General features: G+C 38.6%; 1 protein-coding gene across 4 annotated transcripts in view; it reads right to left on the reverse strand.

Moving 5' to 3' along the window:
- Positions 1–25051, reverse strand: part of si:dkey-61l1.4 (collagen alpha-2(I) chain) — a 91322-nt gene that overhangs the window by 13317 nt on the left and 52954 nt on the right. For all 4 annotated transcript variants that reach the window (XM_067600722.1, XM_067600731.1, XM_067600714.1 and 1 more), the window contains 34 exons: positions 24935–24988; positions 23401–23445; positions 22165–22218; positions 21599–21706; positions 20652–20705; positions 18923–18976; positions 18766–18810; positions 18615–18668; positions 18419–18463; positions 16346–16399; positions 16187–16240; positions 15893–15946; positions 15362–15415; positions 13029–13082; positions 12818–12862; positions 12675–12719; positions 11737–11844; positions 11533–11586; positions 11360–11413; positions 11118–11171; positions 8480–8587; positions 8341–8394; positions 8057–8164; positions 7908–7961; positions 7695–7748; positions 5800–5853; positions 5638–5691; positions 5099–5206; positions 4903–4956; positions 4007–4060; positions 3865–3918; positions 1099–1152; positions 967–1020; positions 763–816 (listed from right to left, as the gene is read on the reverse strand). In XM_067600722.1, coding sequence (XP_067456823.1) covers positions 763–816; positions 967–1020; positions 1099–1152; positions 3865–3918; positions 4007–4060; positions 4903–4956; positions 5099–5206; positions 5638–5691; positions 5800–5853; positions 7695–7748; positions 7908–7961; positions 8057–8164; positions 8341–8394; positions 8480–8587; positions 11118–11171; positions 11360–11413; positions 11533–11586; positions 11737–11844; positions 12675–12719; positions 12818–12862; positions 13029–13082; positions 15362–15415; positions 15893–15946; positions 16187–16240; positions 16346–16399; positions 18419–18463; positions 18615–18668; positions 18766–18810; positions 18923–18976; positions 20652–20705; positions 21599–21706; positions 22165–22218; positions 23401–23445; positions 24935–24988 — 2061 coding nt within the window. The remainder of the gene's footprint in view (positions 1–762; positions 817–966; positions 1021–1098; positions 1153–3864; positions 3919–4006; positions 4061–4902; positions 4957–5098; positions 5207–5637; positions 5692–5799; positions 5854–7694; positions 7749–7907; positions 7962–8056; positions 8165–8340; positions 8395–8479; positions 8588–11117; positions 11172–11359; positions 11414–11532; positions 11587–11736; positions 11845–12674; positions 12720–12817; positions 12863–13028; positions 13083–15361; positions 15416–15892; positions 15947–16186; positions 16241–16345; positions 16400–18418; positions 18464–18614; positions 18669–18765; positions 18811–18922; positions 18977–20651; positions 20706–21598; positions 21707–22164; positions 22219–23400; positions 23446–24934; positions 24989–25051) is intronic.

The following is a 25051-nucleotide window of genomic DNA, read 5'->3' on the forward strand; positions in this document are numbered from 1 at the left end:
AGACAAAGAAAGACTAGGACACAGTAAGAGAGAGGACAAGCAGGGAGGGGACTGTAAGGTACAGTGATGGTCACACTGAATAATTCAATTATTATTCAAGTCATTTGCAGGTATTTAACAGTTCAGTTACTTTTAGGACATTTTACAGAGAGGGTGGTGCAATTTGGTACAAGTTATAAGAAAAAACTGAAAAAAGTGTTAAGTTGGTCTAGTCGGTAAATACCATAAGGAATAATTAATAATTTCCTAAAAGTAGCCGCTGTGTAACTGTTAATTCTAAGGTATTAGGTAATTTGGTAGTATACAGGAAATGTGCTTGTTATAGAGTTTTTAAGAAACTACACACTGAAGACTACACACTGAAAACTAAGTATTTACCGTCAGTTAAAGAACAATTATCAACTAAACCAACTCCACCCTCTCTGTAAAATGTCCTAAAAATGAACCGTTAAATACCTGCAAATTACTCAGAAAATTTCCAGGTAATTAGTATAAAATTAAAGGACCTGTGAAATAAAGCATTACCAAAATAATCTATTTGTCCCGCAATGGGCAATCTGAGGCAAACAAATACACAACAATTCATTCACATACATAGAAACAATCTAAAAATACAAATATGATCATGTAAAGAAAGGGTTAATGGCCAGTCCATAAAAATATCCAAAACCATGAAGGCACATAATGTCAAAAAGGTACATTATATAAAAGAATGACTCACAACAGAGTAGTTCCAGAAAACCTGATGAGGATACAACTTACATATGTTCCATGTCTCCCTAGAAGACCAAATGGACCCAAATCACCCATCTTCCCCTGCGAGGCCAGAGAAAAACCAAGACGGATTAAATGTAATACTGACCTGAGATATGTTTAAGAGCTGAAAACACAAGCTTTAAGGGCACAGTTAAGCTTTGTGAAGGTGAGAGCTGATACACGTTTTAAGAGTCAAACTCTACAACTGACCTTTTCACCTCGCCTGCCTCTTAGGCCTCTATTTCCAGCTTTTCCTCTTTTCCCCTTTGCAAAAGAACAAAATTATATATAAGTATGAATTCCAACTCACATTAACTTTAGATGTTAGGTGAGCCATCCTACCGTCTTCCCAATGCGTCCATCCTTCCCTGGACGTCCACTTTTGCCATCATCCCCCTGAAAACAACCCAGTGAGATCTCATGACAGAGTCCAGATATTCATTAAATATCAGTTACATCACATTACAACCTTTGTCTTTGTCTCACTTTAAACTGAAAGTCAACATGGCCCTTTTATTAGTCACAAAATAGTAGATAATTCCACTTTTTCCCAAAGGCAGTTACACCCTTACCGAGAATTTTCTTAAAATACGTCAGCTTTCCCATTAGTATCACTGGACAACAGTTATTTGATTATGAATTACGGACATATATTGTGAATAAATCTAACCCAAAAAAATGTGTTTTTTAAAAAAAATCCCATTTGACTAAATAGTCTTAACAGTTTCATATTGCATATTTCTGCAGTGGGGATTTCACCTAAGAAGCTGTCATACTTAAAGGGTAAATCTGGCATTGTTCTATATATTTCTTATTGTCAACAGTACAACAAGACAATGAGAAAAGACCTAAACTAGAATGGTGAATCAGAAAACAAATAAAATGTAAAACTTGGGTGTGATACACTTGAGTTGAATCTGTTATCTGTCTCCACTCAGGTATAAAACCACAGTTATGTTGTGATGCATCAGATCAGTCCAATCAGCTGCAGTGTCCAATCAATAATTGATATCCAATAAGGGGGCGTATTGGCTGGTAAGAGTTCCATGAAGGCTGCTCTTATGTATCCTCGATAATGGCTCCTCGCTCCTCGGAGCAGAAATAAGAGCTTTGAAACAGACTTCAAAGTGGCGGACCAGAATGACTTCCCGTTCAGGCAAGAAGTGAGGAGATATCAAATAAGAGTCTTCAGATGTAGCCTCTGTCTGTGGCTCTGAGCTCCAAACCCATTCATTCTTACATAAAATATAAATCTTTAAACAGCTGGTCACTGTACTTTCTACTCAAACAGGAGGAAAATAGTGCATTTGTTAGAGACTATTGTCAGTGGCGGATTAATCTGCCTTTTGAGCCCTAGTAAGTCAAAATAACCTGCCTGGCAATATCGTTTATTTTTATTACTGTCAACAAATCCCACGAAAAGTCTAAAACCAACAATGTTTTAGTCCATCTCAATACTTTCCTCAAACTATGTGCTGACCAACTAGAGCCAGTGTTCACAATAATATTGAACCTGTCCCTGGCTCAGTCTGTCATACCAACATACTTCAAGAGGTCCACCATCATTCCTGTTCCTAAGAAAACAAGACCAGCCTACCTAAACGACCACCACCCAGTGGCACTCACCTCTGAAGTGATGAAGTCCTTTGAATGGCTGGTCAAGGATTACATCTGCTCCTGGCTACCCAGCACACTGGACCCACTAAAGTTTGCCTGCCTACCATCCCAAGCAATCAACGGAAGACACCATAGCACACATCCTCCAAACCACCCTATCTCACGTGGATAGAAAGGGAGCTATGTGAGTTTACTGTTCATTGACTACAGATCAGCGTTTAACACCATTGTTCCCTACAGGCTCGTCACAAAGCTCAAGGACCTGGGATTAAACACCTCACTGTGCATGTGGATGCTTGACTTCCTGACGGGCAGACTCAGGTGATGATGAGGGTAGGCAGACACACATCTTCTACTGGAGCACCCCAGGACTGTGTTTAGAGCCCGCTGCTGTGCCCCCTTTGCACACATGACTGTGTAGCCACTTTTGACTCCAACATTTTTGACTCAAGTTTGCTTACGACACAGCTGTGGTGGGCCTGATCACCGATCACAATGAAAAGGCCTACCGGAGGGAAGTAAAGGACCTGACCCGCTAGTGTCAGGACTAAGAAGCTGATAGTGGACTTTGGGAAGATGCAGGGAAGGAACCACACCCCCCCTTAATATCAACAGGTCTTCAGTGGAGAGGGTGGACAGTTTCAAGTGCCATCATCGAGGGCCTGATCTGTGCTCTGCATACTCAGTGGTGACTCAGTGGTGTGAAAGGCAGACGCTTGAGGAAATTCCGGGTATCCCCTCAAATACTGAGGAATTTCTAGTCCTGCACCATCAAGAGCATCCTGACAGGGAACATCACTGCCTGGTATGGAAACTGCACCGAACAGGACCGCAAGGCCCTGAAAAGAGTGGTTTGTTCAGCTGAACATACAATAATGGTGCTCTACACCGGCTAAAGGATATTTACACCAGGTGCTGCAAGAATAAGGCTAGCAGAGTCATTAAGGATCCCAACCACCCGGATAACGGCCTTTTCTCTCTGCTGCGGTCAGGAAGAAGGTACCGGATACACCGGCCAGCGCTGAGAGGCTCAGGAAGAGCTTCCTCAGGCTACTAGGGTCCCATATAAGCCCCTCCCCCCATTATACACATATTTTTTTTATTATTCTGTTCTATTCTACTTAAACTCTTTTTAATGCATGCAGTGAAGGAACTAGCGGATTACATTTCACTGTGATTGTACTTTATATGATAACATGTGACAAATAAACTTGATTGATTGATCGACTTTCTGTCTTCCCTTCCTTGTCTGTGGCTTTCAGCCCCAAGCCCACTGGTTCCTACTGAAGATGTAAATATTTTAAAAATGGTTCACAAATATATAGTTTAATTCAAAAAAAGGATCAATAGTATCCTAAAACAGCTGCTCACTGTAGATTGTAGCAACGCACACCAGTGTTGGAGAGGTGCTGACCACAATGAAAGTACAAGCATGAAGGAAGGTAGTCATACACTTGCAGATGAGTATTATTGTATATAGTCTGAGCTGACCTTTCGACCTTTTTGTCCTGTCCTTCCCTCCGGTCCAGGTCTACCGTTTGGTCCCTGAAGTGAATACAGAGTAAACATGATGTATACAGAATATGCATGAATGTATCATGTCAGTGTGCGTGGTTCATGAGGTAACACTGACCTGAGGTCCTGGAGGGCCAACAGGACCCTGAAGTCCAATCTCACCCTCTATACCCTGGAAAATGGAAACAACAGGTTGTGTACAGTATGTTAGAGCTGTACAATACTCACATTGAGGTACTGCTTAGTAATGTTAGTGAAAGTAGGCTATGACTCAAAATTAAGACCACATTTCCCTTAAACCCTGTTGTCTTTTAGTCCCCTCTCTTTCTTCCTGGCATATTCAGTAACAAGGGACTGGTTTTCTGCCCAGTGACATACAATGTAAAATACAGTGTGGTGTCTAATAGAGGCCTCCGAGCTTAATAAATCCCGTATAATTTCACTTTTATATGTAATTTATATTTCTCTAATTTAATGTGATTATGGTGTTTATGAAATGTTACAATGCGCGCAAAGTGCAAAAAAAACATTTTAAAATGGTTAGATGTATAAAAAGGTGCTGGGTGAGATAAGGTTTGAATAATTAATACGTGCAAAAGATGAATTTGCTGAATGATTTTCTCTGATTCGACAGTTGATCTGTGAAAGTGGTGGATTCAACGAAAAAGCTTTCTTAAGAAAGGTTTCTTCTTAAGGAATGTCCCGTATTTCCTCAATGAACTGAACTAGCATGTTGTCTATTCATACTGCTGTTAGTGCTCTTGGCCAACAGTTATCTGGGATCTCATTGAATCACACTGATAACAAGCTACCACACACATTATCAAAGGAAGGCTTGTCTGTAAATATGTTTTCTGATCCTGTTTAAAACAACATATATGTCTAGAAGATATTGTATGACAACCAGAGACCAGGGGTGTGAGTTTTAACTCTTCAGACAGGACTCTTACATGTCTGCCTGACAGTTTATTCACAGGATGATGAATGTATGCTAACAGTGGGTCCTGGTCTTACCTCTGGTCCTGATGATCCTGTAGGTCCTTCAATTCCTGTCAGGCCATCAGGACCCTGCAAACATAAAGATGCACCATCACCATCAGTTGCTCTTGAAGTTAAAAAACCATCACGTTGTTGTATCAATAAAAACCCTGCTGTGTATAGACATACATTCTCTGGGTGTTATAAATCTCAGAACAGCTGGAGTTCTCACCGGCTCTCCTGGCTCCCCTTTCTCTCCAGGCTCTCCTCTCAGCCCCACAGGTCCAGAAAACCCTTTCATACCAGGCTTACCTGGTCTTCCTCCAATCCCCGCAGACCCCTCAAGTATAAAAATATCAGCAGTTATCTTGAGTTATGATTGGATAACATGAGTGCTAAAAGAGAAAGTAATTTAAAGGTGCAGTGCCTTGTTAATATAGAATCATTTGACCCAGAAATAAAATCAAAGGGGAAAATGAAAAAGAGTAAATGGTGAATGAATTATTATTTTAATCTATGACTACAGATAATAAAAGTGTGGTTAAATGCTCAAAAGAAAAAGAAAAATATAGATATTGGGGAATGGCTATGGGAGGTGAAACTGAAAAAGGAAAATTTCTTGCATACTTGGTTGAGGGAATATAAAGTGAAATTTAAGTGTTTTCATGGACAGATAGTTTTACCCATGACCTCCAGGTGAAGGACAGGTCATCAACCATCATACTACTACAATACTGTACTGGTCTGTCATATTGTACTGTAACTACTTACCACTGGTCCAGTCTTTCCCATGTCACCTTTCACACCTCTGCGTCCTGCCACCCCCTGACATCAGACAGCGCACAATGTGAGGGTAATGAAGCTAACAATGGTATTAGATCAGCTTCATGGAACAGTTACAGTATGTTACAATTATTAGCAGCAGTGTTCTACCTTGAGACCTGAAGTCCCTGGATCTCCAGTCAAACCAGCAGGACCTTTGTTTCCCTGTAGAGAGCACAAGATCAGTTCTCAAACCTGTTGGTGCTGTCTACTTTAAAGATATGGATACAGTTTTATTAGCAATAACCATTTATTTACTCCCTCCAATTTTGACTTGACCTTTACTCTCTGGTGCAGATTGGGTATCAATCATTGCAAAGACCTCTATGATGATAATATTTTTTCTAGCTTTGACTCTTTATGTCTTAAATTTAGTCTGCCATGTTCAAATTTATTCCACTACCTTCAGGTCTGTCACTTTGTATGTACAAAGTTTGATTCCTTTCCCAAGTCCCCTCAAGAATCAAAATGGGACAGCCTTTTCAAACTATCTCCTACTCAGAAGGGGCCTCTATCTGGAATGAATGAAAACACCATGTCTTTGAACAGTGATACAGTCTCCAAGTTAAAAGTCCAGATGTGAGGAGGAACTGGGAATGGAGTTGGCAGAGGATCGGTGGGATGCGGCGTTAGATAAAGTGAATTCTTCATCATCCTGTGTTTGACTTGGTCTGATCCAACTACAGGTGGTGCACAGAGCCCACTTCAGTAAATCTAGACTAAGCTTTCTAGCTTTCTAAAATAGTGGCAAGAGTTTGTCTGTTCATTCTGTTCATCCGATTAAATCCCTATGTTTGATATCATCAGCCTGTAGCAGGCCCCCGATCAATGTACCACTTAATCCCGTGGTCAATTTGTAATCAAGTCGAAATAGGGTTTTTTGTTCAATTTTTGTTTTACTTTATTTATTTTATTATGTTTCTAACTTTTTTTTATTATTTATTTTTCTTTTCCACTTTTTTTTTTCCTAAAGTGTTTATTTGCTCACCCCATTGTTGGTATTATTGTTATTGGTTTTCTTTCTTTCTATGTGTGTTCAGTCTGCCTATGCTTTTCACCACTAAAAATCATATTAAAACAAAAACAGACAAAACTTAAATCAACTTTCTAAGATGTGGAACAAATATATATTATTTAGTTAATCAGTTACATACTGTATGTAAACATGCTTAAAATGAGAATATGTAATTTTGGAAAGAATGAATAATACCGTCTCCCTCTTACAAATGAAAAAATTATTTCATAGGCAATAGAATGCCCCTGTTGCTAAACCCCTCACTCAAACAGAGTATGTCCAATCATAGTTTAGCAAGGCAACTACATGTGGCAGGTCTGTCCAGCTTTGGATTACTCCACATGTGGAAACTGCAAATCTATACTGGGTATCTAAAGCATTTGGAGAATTGTGCCTCTTTCAAAACCAACAAGTGCAAAAGTGTAAGGATTGGATTAAACATTCCTAATGTAAGCTGCAAACATTAGCCTGGCTAATTAGTAACCTAAGCTCCAAGGATATTTATTAGCTAACAACATTATTGTGGAGTACAGATTATAACCGCGTATTGTCCAAAGTTTCAGCCTTTTATTACAAAGTTCCCCTTTTTGCGTGCATTTCCATAGATCTTGCTGAATCGTGTGTAGGTTTGCTGTTGGGACAAAACATCTGTTATAAACCTTCATGCAGCTACCACAACAAAGATAGCTTCAGCAGAACTTTGGAATATATTTTTGCACAGAGTGAGCACTGTGAATTTTGTCCTTGTAGGTTTTTACAGTAAAATCATCTGAGAAAGGGGTCATTTCACGGCAACTATGGACATAAGGAATGATTACGGTGACCCATCATTATTTCAACGTACATGCAAGACTGACTTGAAAAATTCTGAATGTATCCTCTAAAAACCACATTAAGACCAATGTGGTGTTTTACAGGATATGCACATAATGTGTTTCCTGTGTGTTTTCTTTGACTCTGGAGTTGCAGAACATGCTGTGAGATTGTCTACCTTGATTCCTGGTGGTCCATCAGGCCCTGGAATCCCCAAAATCCCTGGAGACCCCTGAAATTATATGCACAACAATTCCCACATGTTTAATTTGAAAATAAGATACTAAATGGCACTATGAAAAAATGACAATTATTCAACACAGTTATACATATCAAATTTAGTATCACAGTAAGAAAGTTACTACGTTTTCATGGGTAGCAGGTATTTCACCTGTAGTCCTAATAAGCCTGATGGTCCAACTTTTCCCACCAGGCCGCCCTGCCCCTGAGAGAAGAACATGGCAGTGAGGACAGGTATAGACAGTGGATAGACAGATGGTGATATAGATAGGTAGACTGATAGATAGAAGGCTCATTTACCATTAAACCGGCATAACCCTTTTCTCCTTTTGACGCTCTTGGCCCTTGTGTTCCTGGGACCCCTGAGGGTCCCTCTGACCCCAATAAGCCACGATTTCCCACGTCTCCCTGTGAAAAACAATTTATGATACGGTAATGTGAGCAGTAAAAGGTATTAAGTATGCCTCTAACTAAATGGGAATTGTTCATAAGTTATATAACAACATGCATACCTAGTTAGCCATAGCATGTCTGTTTTTAAAATGCTACAGTAGCAAACAAAACAATGTTGAGATGGAAATGACCTTTGCTCCTTTAGCACCTAGATCCCCAGGAACGCCAGGCTCTCCAACATCTCCCTGCACAAAGAAACAAAATGAAGGAAAGGGCAGCACAAATAGCATGATGGCATGAATGGCTGCATAGAATGACAGTACATCTTACCTCTTTGCCCCTCAGTCCAGGCTCACCCTTCAGCCCCTGGGAACCCTGAAGTCCCGGCTCTGCCTTTGGTCCTTTGGGCCCTGGTTGTCCCTGGGGGCCTGGAACTCCCTGTTTTACCAGGATGGTACATAGTTTGACAATTGTTGAATATTGTCTGCTATGGTTGTCTGAGTTATTTCATCTGTTGCTCAATGTATTTTATTCTTATTCAGCTTTCATGGAATTACTGCCCTGTAAGTTCAAATCTTATACAATAATGGCTGTGATACTTTTACTCACAGAATCAACTCTGTGAGAGAAAGATTTAATATGAGGATACAGATAAAATCTAAAAATTAAAACAGTTTACTGTGGTTTAATGAAAATTTGTGGAAACTAATGAAATCTAGAGATGCTGCACTAAGGAAAGCAATTAAACTAGAAGAGACACTGACATGCTGGTTTATAAAGGTTTAAAGAACAAAGTTATCCAAGAGCTAAGAGAAGCTAAATCCTGTTTTTATCTCAATATTTTGAATGAGGCAAAAGGCAACAGTAAATTGATCTGGAAAAACATTGATAATCTCACAAGGAGGGACCCAAAATTTTTAGGAGATTTTAAACTCAAAGTACAGGGAAAGTTAATTGAAGATCATCTTACTGTTGCTTCTGTCTTTAATAATAATAATAATAACAATGATAAAGAAATATAAAACATATATACATATGCACATACACATAGATACACACACACACACACACACACACACACACACACACACACACACATATATATATATATATATATATATATATATATATATATATAATGGAAATCTGCTGTTGTCACATCTATTTTTAAATCTGGAGACCACTTTGAAGCCAGTAACTACAGAGCAATAAGTATACTGCCAGTTGTCATTAAACAACTGACATTTCTTAATACAAGCAATTTTGGTCTACATTGTATGCAATTTGGATTTAGAGCAAATCATTCCACTGAAACTGCTACCTTGCACTTAATAGAGCAAATTAAATACAATACAAACCTAATCTAATAATCTAGCATGACTACAACTGAACAATGGCTGAGTGACTCTTTGGCCAATCCTGAAGCCAATAATTTTGGAGGGAATAATGCAAATAGCCAATATATGGGCTAACATGTCAAGCTCCCATACATAAACAACAGTAACTGAACAATAGCTGGTCTTTAAATAACAACCTAACAACCAGAAAATCTTGTTTTGCTGACCTCCAGTGGTTTGTCTCTCACCCAGCAGCAGTGATGTAGTGTACTCCAGGGTGTGTCAGTACATTGTGACAGAAATGTTAGGTGTGGTTTCAGGTGCAACAGAGCACACCCAACCACACCCTGCAGTAACTCTACACCCACAATGTCAAATTTTATAATATATATATAATATTCTCTATTATCTTCTAAGTTTAACTACTGGACACAGATGTCTCCAACCTCACTGTGAAGTTTATGTGCACTGGAGGCTTGAAGTTTCCACATCAAAACCAAACCAGTTGTGATGTCACTAATCATGCTCATAGATACAGATGTTGAACTGAGATTTGTGAACACATAAAGTTTGCTCCTTCAGGAGATGAATGTGAAAACAAATTCTGCACATATATCATTCTGCAATGTGAAGACAAAAACATCCAACTAAAGGAACAAGAAGCAAAACACATTTGTGAGGGGAGGGGGGCTTCACATGATGGAAATGCTTCAATTCAGATTTTTTAAATATTGAACAGCCTATTTGTGCCCTGCATAGGCTGTAGATGATGTTATGGCAAGTTAAATTCCCTTTAAAAAAAAGTTGATGTGATTTATTTTATTATTATTATTTTTTTTGTATTAGCAGTTCCAGACTTTTTAATGTTGTATACAGTTTTATGCAAAAGTTTGGCCTCCCCTTAACAAATAACATATTTTGGTGATTTTTTAAATTGAAAACATGTAAACACAGTCTCTACAGGATATGGGGAAAAAAACACAATATTTTCTGGAAACAGTAATGCAATGGTTACTGTTTATGACATAAATCATTTATTCATTTTTTTAAAAAAAAAAAAACAAAACATCATGGTGGCATTTGCAAAAGTCTGGGCACCCTACCTAGTCAATACTTAGTAACACCGCCTCTGGCAGATATCACAGCTTACGATGCTTTTTGTAGCCGGCTAAACATCGTCTAATTGATTAATCCCGGATCTGTGCTTAAAACGTTTGTACGCATGGATTAAGCACAGATTTGTGAGTACGCACTGTTTGTGAATGAGGCCAAATGTCATGTTGTGCGTCAGTCTCACATTGCTAACTGCTTGTCTATCCATATGATTATGTTTGCATGCATGTCACAGCACATCTTTGTCTCTCTGACAGTGTAGCTTTCACTGGTAGTGTGATGAGACCATGATTGAGCCCCCCACTACCTGATTATATCAGATATCAGCAACACAATGGCCATCTGAAAATATGGCTCATTATCCAACCCCAGTGTGATAAGAGGTGCAGCACACTTGAAACTATCCATGAGCCTAGAATTAGTTATCCATTACAACATTAGATATCTGATATATAATGTGTTTGTGTGTGAGCGTGTTTATTTTTTTGAAAATAAAATTCAGTAATAATGTCACAGACCTGGTCACCTTTTGTTCCGGGAGTCCCTTCTTCACCAGCTGTCCCTGGAGGACCCTAACATGACAATCATACCTTTCATTAATATGGTGCAATTTATCACAATGTTCCTGATTATTATAGAATTGCATTTGTGAAATATTGAGGATAATTAGGTGAAAAAACTGCATTGTTTTGGAATAATTTCAGAAGACTTCATATGTTTCTGAACGTAATATATGATACTGTAATTGGTGCTGACTGACCTTCTGCCCATTCAGACCTGGAGCACCAACATCACCAGCAGGACCCACTGCTCCCTAAAAACAATACACACTTAATTACTGCTTAAATGATTCTTTCTCATCTTGGACTCATTTGGTTTTGTGAAGACTGATATTTTGAAGGAATATTTGACATGTATGGTAAAATCAGTTACCTGCTCTCCTTTCTCTCCAGCCTGACCCATCAGTCCAGTAGTCCCTGTTGTTCCCTGATCAGAAGACACATATACAGTAAACCATACTGCATGACAATATTATGAGTATATACTACATGCTTTAACGTGGGCAGCATCACAGAATTTTTTTTTTTTTTTTTTTTAAATATGGAACGGAGAGAAAGGTGAAAAGTACCCACTCACTAGAAACCCTCTAGGTCCAGCTGACCCTGGTGGCCCTGGAGGCCCTTGGCTACCTATGGGACCAGGGCTCCCCATGCCACCTTGTGGTCCTGGCTTGCCTGAAGGGCCCTGGAAACATTGATAATGGTAAATGAAAGAAATTTATTGGAGTTAACAACAAGCAGAGAATCTTACTATACACTGAAATTCATCAGGATAATCAAAGCAGTCTATCCACCGTTTATGGGTTGAATTTACTTTTTCAGTTCACTCATTTTGCCTCATCTTTTAGTACTTCTTCTATCCATATTCTTCCACTTCAGTTGGTGTTGGTGTAGGAACTGCTATTTCTTTCTCTGTATGCTTATTGAATGTTGAAGCAAAATGGATGTAAGGGAAAATTTATTTATTACAATTTACATCTTATTTTCATAGTTTTGTCCATCATTTCTATCAGTTACAATAACAATGTACTCCCCAAAGTAATTGCAGAAATCTTATATCTTGTCAAAATGCAAACTCTCCAGTAAAAAACAGAGAGTGCTCCAAGTAAAGAAAGGTAATAAAATTGTTATATCAAGCTCTCAGTTCTATTACAGACAACTGTTTTATATCATGTATAATGTGTTTTGTTTATTTGAAATATATTTTATCAATGTTTATCTGTTTTTATTTGCACTGTGAGCAATTTCTTCTGCTGCTCACTTCTTGCATGTAAGGTCTAGTTTAATTTTAGAAGAATTTTGCTTTAGTTTGTATGTTGAAGTGAATGGGTTACTATTGAGAGGTGGATCCTAGCATAAATATACATATTTAAATAATATCAGCCACTGAAACAAGTTGATATACAGAAGAAAGGGATGTAATGAGCTCACCCAGATGTCAGACTGTTCATTGATCATAGATACAGCATACTGTACAGCATATATTGATGTTATTTTTCTGCAGGAGCTACTCACTGGTGGTCCGTGAATGCCTTTGGGCCCCAACTCTCCTTGACGGCCCTGAAAGGAGTTAAGGTCAGGGTATCCTCTTACATTAGTGTGGTTGATGATGTCTGATCAATCAAAGTTTTTAAGGTCTAGAAGAGTCCTGTTCTCACCTGTGGTCCTGGAGACCCTCTCTCACCAGGAGGGCCCTGCAAACCCTGAGAAGACAGTGTATCAATATACTGTAGGCTACAACTAAGATCAACAAATGTGTAGAAATGTCTACACATAACACAGTGTGTGGTGGAAAGTGAGAGGACAAACAGAAACACATGTGTATGTCTGTGCACATGATTCAAACCCAGCTTTATGAAACACACTCACGGGAGGTCCAGTCTTTCCTGGGACGCCAGGACGGCCTCTGACACCAGCATCTCCCTGCAGAACAGTCAAAAGTTAGTTTGACAGATGATGATTGATTTTATTTCTAATGACCTCACCAAATACCATGCTGATATATGATGATGATATTGATGATGTTAATACTTGAAGTCTGAATTTTTTCTTGTATCACAGCAGCTCCGTTTGCGACATTACAGAAAAGACAGAAAATAAGACAAAAAACAAAGATACATACATTTAACATAACATTACAATCACAGAAGACAATATTCAAGGCCCTTCAACATACATTTGATCTGGGATTAATTTTCACTGGTGTACCAAAGAGTGCTTCAGTCTAACCCTATTAAATCGTGGAACCCTGTATCTCTGTTTTGATGGTAACAATTTGCATTCACTGTTCAGGACATAGTTGGGATCAGAGACAATACTGTTGGCCAGCCTTAATCTGTTACTATGATGATTAACAGAGTTTCTCAAGGGGTTGGCCTGCAATCTTTGAGCAAATTTTCATTTGGTGAAGCAGTTTTGACTTTAAAGTAGTGGACATACACTTGTACCATGTAGTATTACAGTACTGTAGAACACTCATAATCACATAAGTAGAAGTTTTGTCTTTTTACAGACAAATTCAATGTGATCTTTCCGGGATAACAGTTCTATCATTATTTGTATGAAAGTACCTGCTTGATTTTTTCATTATGGATAACAACAGGAACTTTCTGAGAGTCAGATGATGAACCAAATACAATTTCTTCTGTTTTTGTGTGTGTGTGTGTGTGTGTGTGCGTGTGTGTGTTAATCTCAAAAGCATTATTATCACTCCACTCGACCACTTTGTTCACACCATCAGCTATTTGTAAGAGCGTTTGTAACCTTTTTTTTGCTGCAATAAATTACTCAAAGTTTCGACAAGTTTTGTTGGAGTGCGTCTTGAAAACAACACGGGTTCAAACTGTTACCTGTTCAAGGCATCGCTACCCTCAGGTGCCGGGACAGGAACTGTATCATCAGAATACTTGAGAATGTATCAATTTGGTTTATCTGTACGACAATCTGGCTGATAGTTTTGATATAATATCCTTATTCTCCATTGAGGGAGCAAATGTTTCACAAATGTAGGAAAAACGACAAAATATATTTAGGGTTTATGCCTGGTCTGTAAACTAATCCATACAGGATATGAATTTATGTTTCTGTTTTAAGCAGATTTCAAAATTTCAGCAAAATAAAATATGAATCAGTGCCTGTTTCCATGAACTACCTTAATGCAAATATGTTGAAGAGGAGAACATGAAAAGATTACATTATTAATCAAGCAACAGTAAGCAGTCTGTACTGGTGATGGAGAGGTGAGTGACATGCATCAAGAGACTCAAACTGGCTCTTTTTATTCTTGAACTTTTTCTGGTGGAGTGGAGGCAGGTAATGCTGAGCAGTAGAAAGACATGAATGCTTTGTCATACAACCAGAAGCACTAGGTAGCAGGCTTCAGGTACCAAAACAAATTGATTTCCATTAGCTTTATGTTTTGTTTTGTTTTTAAACTGTTGGCATTCCACTCTGGTATTTCTGTAACATGTATGTTATTATGTTGGCTGTTAAGTATGTAAAAAACCCCTTTTGTTTTTCCTGTTGGTAGTCCAAAGGTCGTAATAAGTACACATTTCACAACAAGACCGCAGCCTGTTGCACAGCTCACTGAGCCGACTGGTGTTTAGTACTGACTGGGAGGGGGAGATTTTTTGCTGAAACGCGGTGCAAAGCACAACGTTAGAGATATTTTATGTAATTATAAGAAGTGTAAGCAAGGAAAATACCTGCAATAGTCTCATGCTGTGAACATGCACACAAGCACGAGCAACAGGATGTTGACTGCAGCTCATTTAACGGTGACAGGTGTCACTAATGAGAAAGAATTGTATCCACTGAACAGCATCGTAGAAACACTGATTTTTTAAGTGATACTGCTTTATTCAGTGTTTTTACAGGTTTATTATATTTAATTGACATGACAGCTCCAAAGCAAGGATGTCTCATTTTGCTAAATGCCTGTTGCCTCGACTTCTCTTCCTTCTAGTCTCTTCCTTCCCTCCTCGCTCACATCTCAGGTGGGAGGGACTACGACATGAGGAGAGGAGGCGAGGAAAGGAATCGAGGATGTACAAACAGAAATGAGAAAAGGTATATATGTATATATGCTATATGCTATATGCATATGTACTGTATATAAGCATATATGAATAAAACTGTCTTCACAGGCTATTATGATACAGATTTTGTTGTGCCACCTTTTGGCAGGAACCATGCCTTACCCTTTGCCCCATGTGACCTGGTCTCCCAGTCAGACCCAGTGCTCCTGGGTAACCCTGTGGAGAAGTAGAGATTTTACATTTACATGTAACTTCAGGCCACTTCTACTTATGTTTGAAATAAGATTCAAGAGTTAACCATTTGTTGTCTTAGAAAATGTTAGTATCTTAACCAAACAGATGCTTAATTACAAATAAAAAGTTTATATATTTTCATTTACATTTATTAGCTATTTCTATTGCTTCATATTCAAACAAGCAGGTTAAAACAACTCTAAGAAAAACTGGAAAATACTAATACTGGAAAATAAAACACTTGACCATTTACTTTGAACTGTAACAATGGAGTTTAAAAAGAAAAACATGTTCAACTCAAAGCAAGAACAAAACCCATTTATGATTGCTCCAAATACTCTACTCTATCATCTTGTCAGAATAAAAGAGGTCAGACACACCCACCTCTTACAAATCAATATCTTAACTTCAGTTTAGTCAGCATAGTAGCCAAGCAAACAATTGATAAAGGTCACTTACATACATGCCCACTGGCCCCTGGGGGCCCATAAACCCCGGTTTCCCTGTGAAGCCCTAAGAGACATTAAAATAAAGTATTCATGTGTTTATTATAAAACCTGCAAATCATTAAAACCAATTACTTTAATTCAGTTTTTACTATATTTATTCTTTATTGCTGCAGTCTTTGAAGTTAAACACCAAAATATTCCTCACATACAACCAGAATCATGTAATGTTGTTTGTACCACAAATAATTAATATCTACATAAAAAATGTAGCTGAATATCATCAAAACAAGTAGGATCTGCTCACCGTCTCCCCAGCTGGTCCAGGAATCCCATCTTGACCTGGCTTTCCTGGAGGACCCTGTTGGAGTCAAAAATGACTCCTGTCAGCATATTCAAATCTTCAAATCAGCTCACTGGTATGAGATTATGGTGAGTAGAAATTGACTAGAGGGTGTTGGCCTACCAGGGCTCCTGGAGAACCTGTCTGCCCTGCATCACTAGCCACACCTGGAAATCCCTTCATGTGAACACAGATTTGAGCTAAATGTTAATGTCACTGTTTAGCATCATGCTGATGTTAGTTAATGTTTACCATGTTCACTATCTTAGTTTAGCACGTAAGCATGCAAACATTTGCTAATTAGCAGTAAACACAAAGAACAGCTGAGGCTGATGGGAATGTTCTTTTTTAGTTTTGCAGGTATTTAGTTATAAATCAAAGTGTTGGACAAATTGAAATTTTAACCTGATGATGGCGCCAGAAGAAAAGTCATCAAAGTAATTACAATTCGTCCTGAGTTGGGAATGAATATCTGTCCCAAATTTCATGGCAGATCACAGAGGTCAAAAAAGCCAGTAGGATTCATCCTCTGGGCACCATAAATGTTTGTACAAAATTTCATGACAATCCATCAAATAGTTGTTGAGATATTTCAGTGTGGACCAAAGTGGTGGACTGACTGGCCGACCAACGCATGCAAGACTCATATCCACGGTTGAGTCAGATCCAAGCGAGTAGCTCCCGGTCTGAAAAATGAAGCCAATGCGAAAGTGTCTTATACCTGCATTCTTTCTAATGGCCAGCAGGGGGCGACTCCACTGGTTGCAAAAAGAAGTCAGATTGTATGGAAGTCTATGAGAAAATGACTTCTTCTCCTTTTACTTCTCACTTGATTTATTACCTCAGTAAATTGTTTCCTAATGAGTTTGTGGTCTCAATCACTAGTTTCAAGTCTTCAATACAGCATGATGTTCATTTTGTAAATTATGGTCCCATTTAGAGTAAAATTGCTAATAAAGCAGCGTATGCTTTAGGGCGTGGTTACCTTGTGATTGACAAGTTGCTACCACGGCAACAACATTGATAACATAAACATGGCGTAACCCCAGGGCATAGGCATAACTGCCACTATTTCACAGTGTGTTTTCAGTTTGTGAAGTTATTTGTAACATTTTGGGAAATTAAAAAAGTTTGTTCAGTGGTTGGTTGTACAAAAAGAGCAATTAAGGAGTCGGCTGTTCAGTTTTTCTGCTAAGTACATTGAGTTTTAATGGTTTTAAGCCTGTTTTTCGCTAGCAAAAATTAGCATGAGCATTAGCATTATCACAGTTAACCACAGACTGTAAATGCACTGTGCTAACCAAGCTAGCAGCTGGCACTAGGGTCAACTCCACCCTCTCGTCCAAATATGGTCTCTTATTGCTCCAAAAATCAAAGATTGAAACATTCAAATCCAGATAGTGACAAATTGCTTAATTTGAGGCTTCAAAATGGCAATTCACAAACCAATGGGTGATGTCACAGTGACTATGTCCATATTTTTTTACAGTCTATGCTCAGGATGTATAAAGGGAACTGGATAAAGCGTTGGAGGCGGGGCCCTGTTCATTCCTATGAAAGTTGCTCAGTGTTGCATGAAGCCAAAAAAGCCACCTCCCGTTGAAAACATACTGCACATGCTCTATGCGCTGTTCCTGTATCCAGTTCTCTTAATACATCCATGGTAGTGACAGGGTACAGTATATCTTTGTCCTTTCTTGTTTACTTGCGCCAACACAAAGACAACGGCCAATCATAAAAGCCGAGGACTGTAACCAATTATATTTAGGGATACAATGGTGACTGGATCTGCCCACTTACTGCCAAAAAGAATAGCCAGAAAAAAAACCTTTATAGAGACAGAAATAAATGACTAACTCTTTCTTCTCCACCTGTGTATCCAGCATTTTCCCTGAAATGTTAGAAGGTCTTGAGGTGGAAAATTGGCAGCACAGATTTCCCTGAATATCAATCCCTGCTCCCATTCACACGTGACCCCATGCAGGAAATGTTCCTGAACACTTCAGGGCCAGACTGCATCTGTAAAAGGGGCTTAAGAGATCACTATTGTAACATGCCAGTGGACCAACTAACATCCTCTTATATGTGCTATTACCAGCGTGCTTTATGGAAGTCCTCAGCTACCAACACACTGAACTGCTCTTAACCCCATCCTGTCCCCTCGCTCTGGGTTAAAAAAAAAGGGAAACAACTCACTCTGTCTCCTTTAGGGCCAGGAGAGCCAGCAGAACCAGGACCACCCTGCAGAAGTTAAACATATATCATGACATTGCAAACATATCACAATGTAAATGTTGAGATGGCTTGATGAGAGTTTGGGAGCTGGTGAACAGTAAGTAGTGCAGCGAAAGAACTATAAATGATATGAGATGAAAAGTTATAAAATGGGAACCTGTGTACCAGGCTTTCCTTCCGGTCCCTCAATCCCACCTCGGCCTCTAAAACCCTGCAACAATAAACACAAATATGGTTTAGTATATAACTGTGGCACTATCAATAACTGTCAGCTCTGATGAGTTGCTTTGTAAATTATTTGTTCTTACCGGCAGGCCAGGTAAACCAAACAAGCCAGGGAGTCCTGTGCGACCCTGCAAATGGACATAGACAGAAAGATTAAAAAAAATAAAAACAACTTTTACAACAATTACACTGAATCTGATATTAATTTATTTGACTTGTTACTGTCCAGGTGATAGTTACCCTTGGTCCTTTGGGTCCTAACTTCCCATTTTGTCCAGAGTTACCTCTGTTACCCTTAAATATGAATAAAAAACAGACATTCAATTTCATACAATATAAAACAGAGTATTCCATTTCAAATCCAGTTTCATAAAAGGACACTAAAACAACCATGTATCTGGTTAAGGTGGATACTTTACTTACATTCAGTTTTAAATCTTGTTGAACTGGTTTAACTATGAAAGGATGATGTAGTGGTGACTAAACAAGGCTATCTGGCATAGTTCATGTAAACCTGTCACTTGCCCTGTCTTGAGTAGAAACTTGTTTGGGTTATTTTGAAGTATATATAAACCATGTGATGTTGCTTAATTGGACCTACTATAAGTGCAGGGAACACACTCGTCATTTTTCACTTAAAGTAGCTTTATATTTCTTGTCTTTGCTGAAATCAAAACAAGAGAATCTTCTGCCAAAATGGGCAGGCAAACAACTGGCAAAAGACAAAACAACAAAACAAGGTACATATAGTGAGCTTGGCATGTGAGACAAATCATGAGGTTGATCACACTATTGGCCATGAGTCCCAACCAGTGGGATTTCTGCCTGCTCTGGTGTGAATGTTTGGGAATGCCCAGGACAGGCCCAGATCATACAGTCTATGGTCCAGATTCAGCACCCTGGACAGTGGTCCAAACCAAAAGATAAGAGCAAATATCGTTCACTTTTATTCATATTTGTAAACTTAAGAATGGTAAATGGACTGTATTTGTATAGCGCGTTTCTTGTCTTCCGACCATTCAAAGCACTTTGACATTACGAGTCACATTCACCCATTCACACACACATTCATATGCTGAATGGATACAGGGGCTACCATACAAGGTCCCAAACTGACCACCAGAGGGTACTAACCATTCATACACATTCACACACTGATGGCACAGCCATCAGGAGCTATTTGAGGTTCACCATCTTGCCCAAGGACACTTTGACATGCGGACTGGAGGAGCCAGGAATTGAGCCGCCAATCTTACAATTAGTGGACGACCTGCTCTACCTCCTGAGCCACAGCTGCTTAAGAATAAAAACATTTTATCTTAATAAAGCTCTAAAATTTAAGAGTTCCAGCAATATATGTAATTACGAATAGGGTGGGTTTAGTCCTCTATTTGCAGCTGATTGCTTTCTTGAAGCTGTTACAGTATCTCCAAACATACAGATGTTACACCACATTTTGTGCAAACATTTTTGTCTGCAATCAAATTGCTTGCATCTCCACTATCCGCACTTCTTGTTGTGGTACCAAATTCTCCTAATTATGTGTTTTCTCTGATATTCCTCCTTTACCAAAGTCATAATTTTCTCCCTGCTCCAGTTTGGCTTTTTTCTGTCTTTCTAGTTCTTCTATTTTGACCAGTTTTCTATAATTTCATCCATATTTTTAAAATCACATTTAAAGCTGCACTAATAAATATCTTTACATGAACAATGGATCAAATGACTAAAAGTGGTCGCCCATAGTGATGAACCCATTATCCAAAAACCCTGCAGTTCCCCTCAGCACTATGAGGCAATCATGTGGAGACTTGGAATCATGTTAACTACTACTACTCTTAAAAATTACCCTCTGCTGTAGTAGTAGTAAGTCTGTCTTTGCTAAGTGCAATGCGATGTAACAATAAGCTGTGACAGATATGGCTCTACTCTATCAGCTTTGCTTGACCGGGCAGCTATAAAAGCCTCTGACCTTTGGCCCCTGTTTCCCAAACGTTCCCTGGAGGCCTGTCTCCCCCTCTTCACCCTGAGGAGACATGACAGGGAAACCTGTTACAATTATAGCACATGACATCCTATATTTTATGGAGTGACTATAAATGAGTCACTCCATAAAATCAAACAACGTTTAAATCTTCTGAGACTTCTTCATTATATTTGCAAGCAGCAATAAGGTGACACAGCTCCAGTTTAGATGTGGACACATCTTTACATTTTGCACATTTTATTTATATGGTATATTTCTATGTACTTTGGATAATACGCTCATGTAAATTTAGTATGCATCATTTTTAACTAGACTAGACCTGCGATTGAGCTTAAAATTTCCTTAGTTTGACTAAAACATTTTGACTGATTTTGAAGTAACTGAGTTATGAATTTTGAGTCTTAAAAAGATTTGACTCCAAATGCAACTTGAGATAAGACGAAAGAGGCCTTCATTGGCGAAAGTTAAGTGTTTACAATGAAGGCTATGAAATGTGGCTAAAAGTTCTGGAAGAGCTGGCTCTTGTGGCTATTTTTGTCAAACTACACCTGCAATGTTCTGTGGATTTCAAAATCATGGGAAGCCATTTTCATCAAAAATGTTTCAAAGTTCTGCTCAAACAGCTCGAGATGAGTCGCTGCCCCGTTATTTTTAAAACGTAACAGGAAAATGAAATATAATGAACTATGAAAGCTTATGAATTTGTTGCGAAATTGATGACATTCCTAGCTTTTAAAAATATTATCACATTCAGAAATACAGCCACCATGACCAAAACAGATGACTACTTTTGAAACTACTTGAAGAATGGGTGTCATAGGATCAAGACTTTTAGTTTAGGCTTATCTTACACTGACAAAATACTAGCAAAGCAGACACTTCTGTGTCAACAGTGTGATGTTGGATTTCAGATGATGTCATGATCTGTATACCTCTCTTCCTTTGGGCCCAGGTTGACCTCTCACTCCTGGAAGACCTGAGGTGCCATGTTCACCCCTCTCTCCCTGACTACCCTGGATCCCTGAAACACCTGGAAGGCCCTAAGGGAACAATCAGTTGTAGCTCAGTCTTTTAAAAGGTGGCATGTGGGGGTTATGGGAAATGCAGTGTGAATTTGGAAAAACACTACAGTAGCACTAGCAAAATCTCTACTATAAGACAGATGCTACTGGTGACCACTATTATCACCTATGTTTACTGTAATTACACAATGATTACAGTAAACATAGATTATTAATTATTCTAGAAATAACTAATACACATAAGTCTATTACACAAATAAATATATAATATATAATATTACATTTTTAAAAACATTTCACATGCTGTGCACACTTTTTAATTTAATTAGATTTTATTTAAATACATTTTAAAATTTCTCAAGACTCCATTTACTTCAATTAAATTCGGTACTGGAAACTTGGGGGATTATCAAAGTTTCATCTCTGTCTCTCTGCCTTTAGTTAGAGGTTGTCATTGATGTCTTCCTCTTACTTACTCTGTCGCCTTTGGGTCCAGCCTCTCCTTTGTCACCATCCAGCCCTCTGAAGCCCTAGACATAAACATTGTTTTTCTATGTTAGCCCTCTGAGTTTGGCTGAAATCATTTTAACTCCTTAAAAAAGGTTGAAGACTAAACGGACTTGATTTCCAATATTTAATCAATATTCTATATTAACATGGAATATGTTGACATTGTGTGTAACCCAGGGTATAGTTTTGGTTCCAGAAGTGGGAGGGGTACAATTAAATGTCCCCATATTAATGGTATTACAACAAAAAATACTGTACTACAACACAATACAATACTTCTGTATTGTAACCCCCATCCTTTACAGGCAGGTCTACCTGATACTATCTGATAGATAATGTTTTATTTGCATCTTTACCACAAAAAGCATTGTGCGTTACTATCTGATTTATTTCTAAGACAACATTTACTGTAAACAAAAATACAGATTAAATGTTTTTAACTGCAGTCTTCGTTGAAAAATGTAGTTGGCAGTACCTTTATACAGCCCTGAGTAGTAGATATTCCTGCATACCTATATCCCCAACAACCTTCATCAATAAGACATGGCAGCTTGTATGCAGCCTGAGAGGCAGAATTTGAAGGAGGGGGATTTTGAAAAATGAGTGGGACAAGTTCCCTCAGTGGAAATTATACCCTTGTGTGTAACATTATAGAGGTCACTAAGCGTGATGACCTAAGGATTTGTCTCATTTAGCTTGTTGTTGTTCAGTCTCAGTGCTCTCATCAATCTTGTTTCCAGCAGCAGCAAGCAGCTGTTTTTAGTGACAAAGCTCTGATAAAAACCACTGTACACTACCTGCCCAGCATCAAACAGTAGACACACACAGTTACTATAGAGACTAGTCAGTAAAGAAAGTGGAACATTTATCAGCTAATACACCAGATACTTTTTCAGAAGTTGTTGGAGACCAAAGCAGAACATAAAAGCCAGTTTAGATTGTACTTAAATTCCTTAAGTGACCATAAACATGACTCCAATGAGATGCTAATGTTACTCTGTGTCTGCTGCATGTGTAAATGGGCAAGTGTTTGCTAACATGTTAGCCACAATAGCTTAATAAGAAGATTATATCAGTGCTCAGTGTCACATTGTTTTGGAGTTCTTCTGCCCCTATTGGCCAGAAATCGTTTAATGATCACTGACCTCAATAGAAAAAAATAATGTTGACATTTATTGAAAACAGAAGAGTATGCTTCTTACTGTGGCACCTGGAAATCCTTTTGGACCAGGACTCCCAGTTATCCCCTAAAAGAACAGCAGAACAAAGAGAAATCCTGAAATATGAACATGCCTGCATCGTAACAGTGCACAAATGGAAGATATATGCTCTCTCAAATAGCATTTGCAGCTTGGCCACTGTTGACTGCTGTTGGAATTCAAATTGAGGCTACTTTCCTTTGCTACACTCCCACAGTGTTAGCTGTCACAGGCTTTAAGCAGAGCCAGGTGTGAACATGGAAGGAGAGGGAGTAGCTGAGTCAGATGTCAGCCATATTCAATAGACAGTCTTCAATAATACCCTAGATGTAATATTTCAAATAGTTGCTGTCAATGAGCTGACCAAATGACCAAACACATTAAAGGATTTGACTGGCGATTTTCTATAGTTTTCTTACTCTCAACAAATCTCATGTGCAGAGCCAAACCAACAATGAATTGATCTACTATCAAGTATTGTTTGTGCATCCAAAGTCTGATATTTCTTATTCCTCTGTGCTGTAGACCTCCATTGACATCCAAAACCTATTAAAAACACTTCAATGAGCCACACCGCTGCACTGGGTGTCATGTTCCTTGACCAGGAAGAATATGGGCATGTTAGTTTGTTTAGAAACAGCTCCAAAGAGGAATAAAAGCAATCATCAATTCATTTTTGGTTTGGCTCTGCACATGAGATTTGTTGACAGTAAGAAAAATATAGAAAATCACCAGCCTTATCCTTTAAAATAGATAGACTTAAAATCCTAACTTAATTGTAGGCTGGTATGTACACCGCCACTACATTACCTTATCACTCTGGACCTTCAGCATGTGCATGCTGGAGTCACTGTTAGAGCTGTTTTGAAGTCTTATGGGGCAAGTCCAAGTCAATTCCAAGTCAGCTGAATAAGAACCAAGTCAATGACTCAGGGTAGCCAAAGCAAGTCTCAAAATATCCCAAGTCAGTTTAGACAAGTACAAGTCAGTCTCAGGTCTTGTCAAAACAAGTCTCAAGTCAATCAAGACAAGCCCAGGTCAAGTTTCATGTCCTGTCAAAGCAAATCTCAAGTCAAGTGTCAAATCAGTTGAGACAAAACTAAGTCTCAAGTCTTCCTTGCGACTTGTGACTTTAAGGTCAATTAAACATCCAATGTGTGGGGCCATGCAAGGCTTGCCTCTCCATGTCCTGTTTATATTGGTGTGATGGGATTCACAGGTCAAGACTTGAGTGTTTTGCTTTCATGTCTCAAGTCAAGTGACATTTTTAGGTGTCAATTAAGTCAAATCTTAAAGCAGTCAATTCCAAGTCTAGCTTTAAGTTCTCATTTTTGTGACTTAAGTCTCAAGTCTTGTGTCTTAAGCTCTGGCCACAACTCAGACACATTATACTGTAGATCCACAGAAACCCACCACAGACCAGCCATCTCCATTACATACAAGACAAGTTTCTACTTAAAGTATAACTCACGCCAGTTAATTACAGTTACTGAATCAAGCAATGGAACACAAGACATAATAAAAACATATCATTTACCATGAGCCCTTCAATGCCAGGCAATCCTTTTGTTCCCATACGCCCTATTTCACCCTGGCAGAGAGAGCAAGGACATCAGTATCATAGTCTTGATTAAATTAGGTTACTGAGCAAACA

This window comes from Thunnus thynnus, chromosome 2 (assembly GCF_963924715.1).
Source record: "Thunnus thynnus chromosome 2, fThuThy2.1, whole genome shotgun sequence".
In the NCBI taxonomy this organism is placed as follows: domain Eukaryota; kingdom Metazoa; phylum Chordata; class Actinopteri; order Scombriformes; family Scombridae; genus Thunnus; species Thunnus thynnus.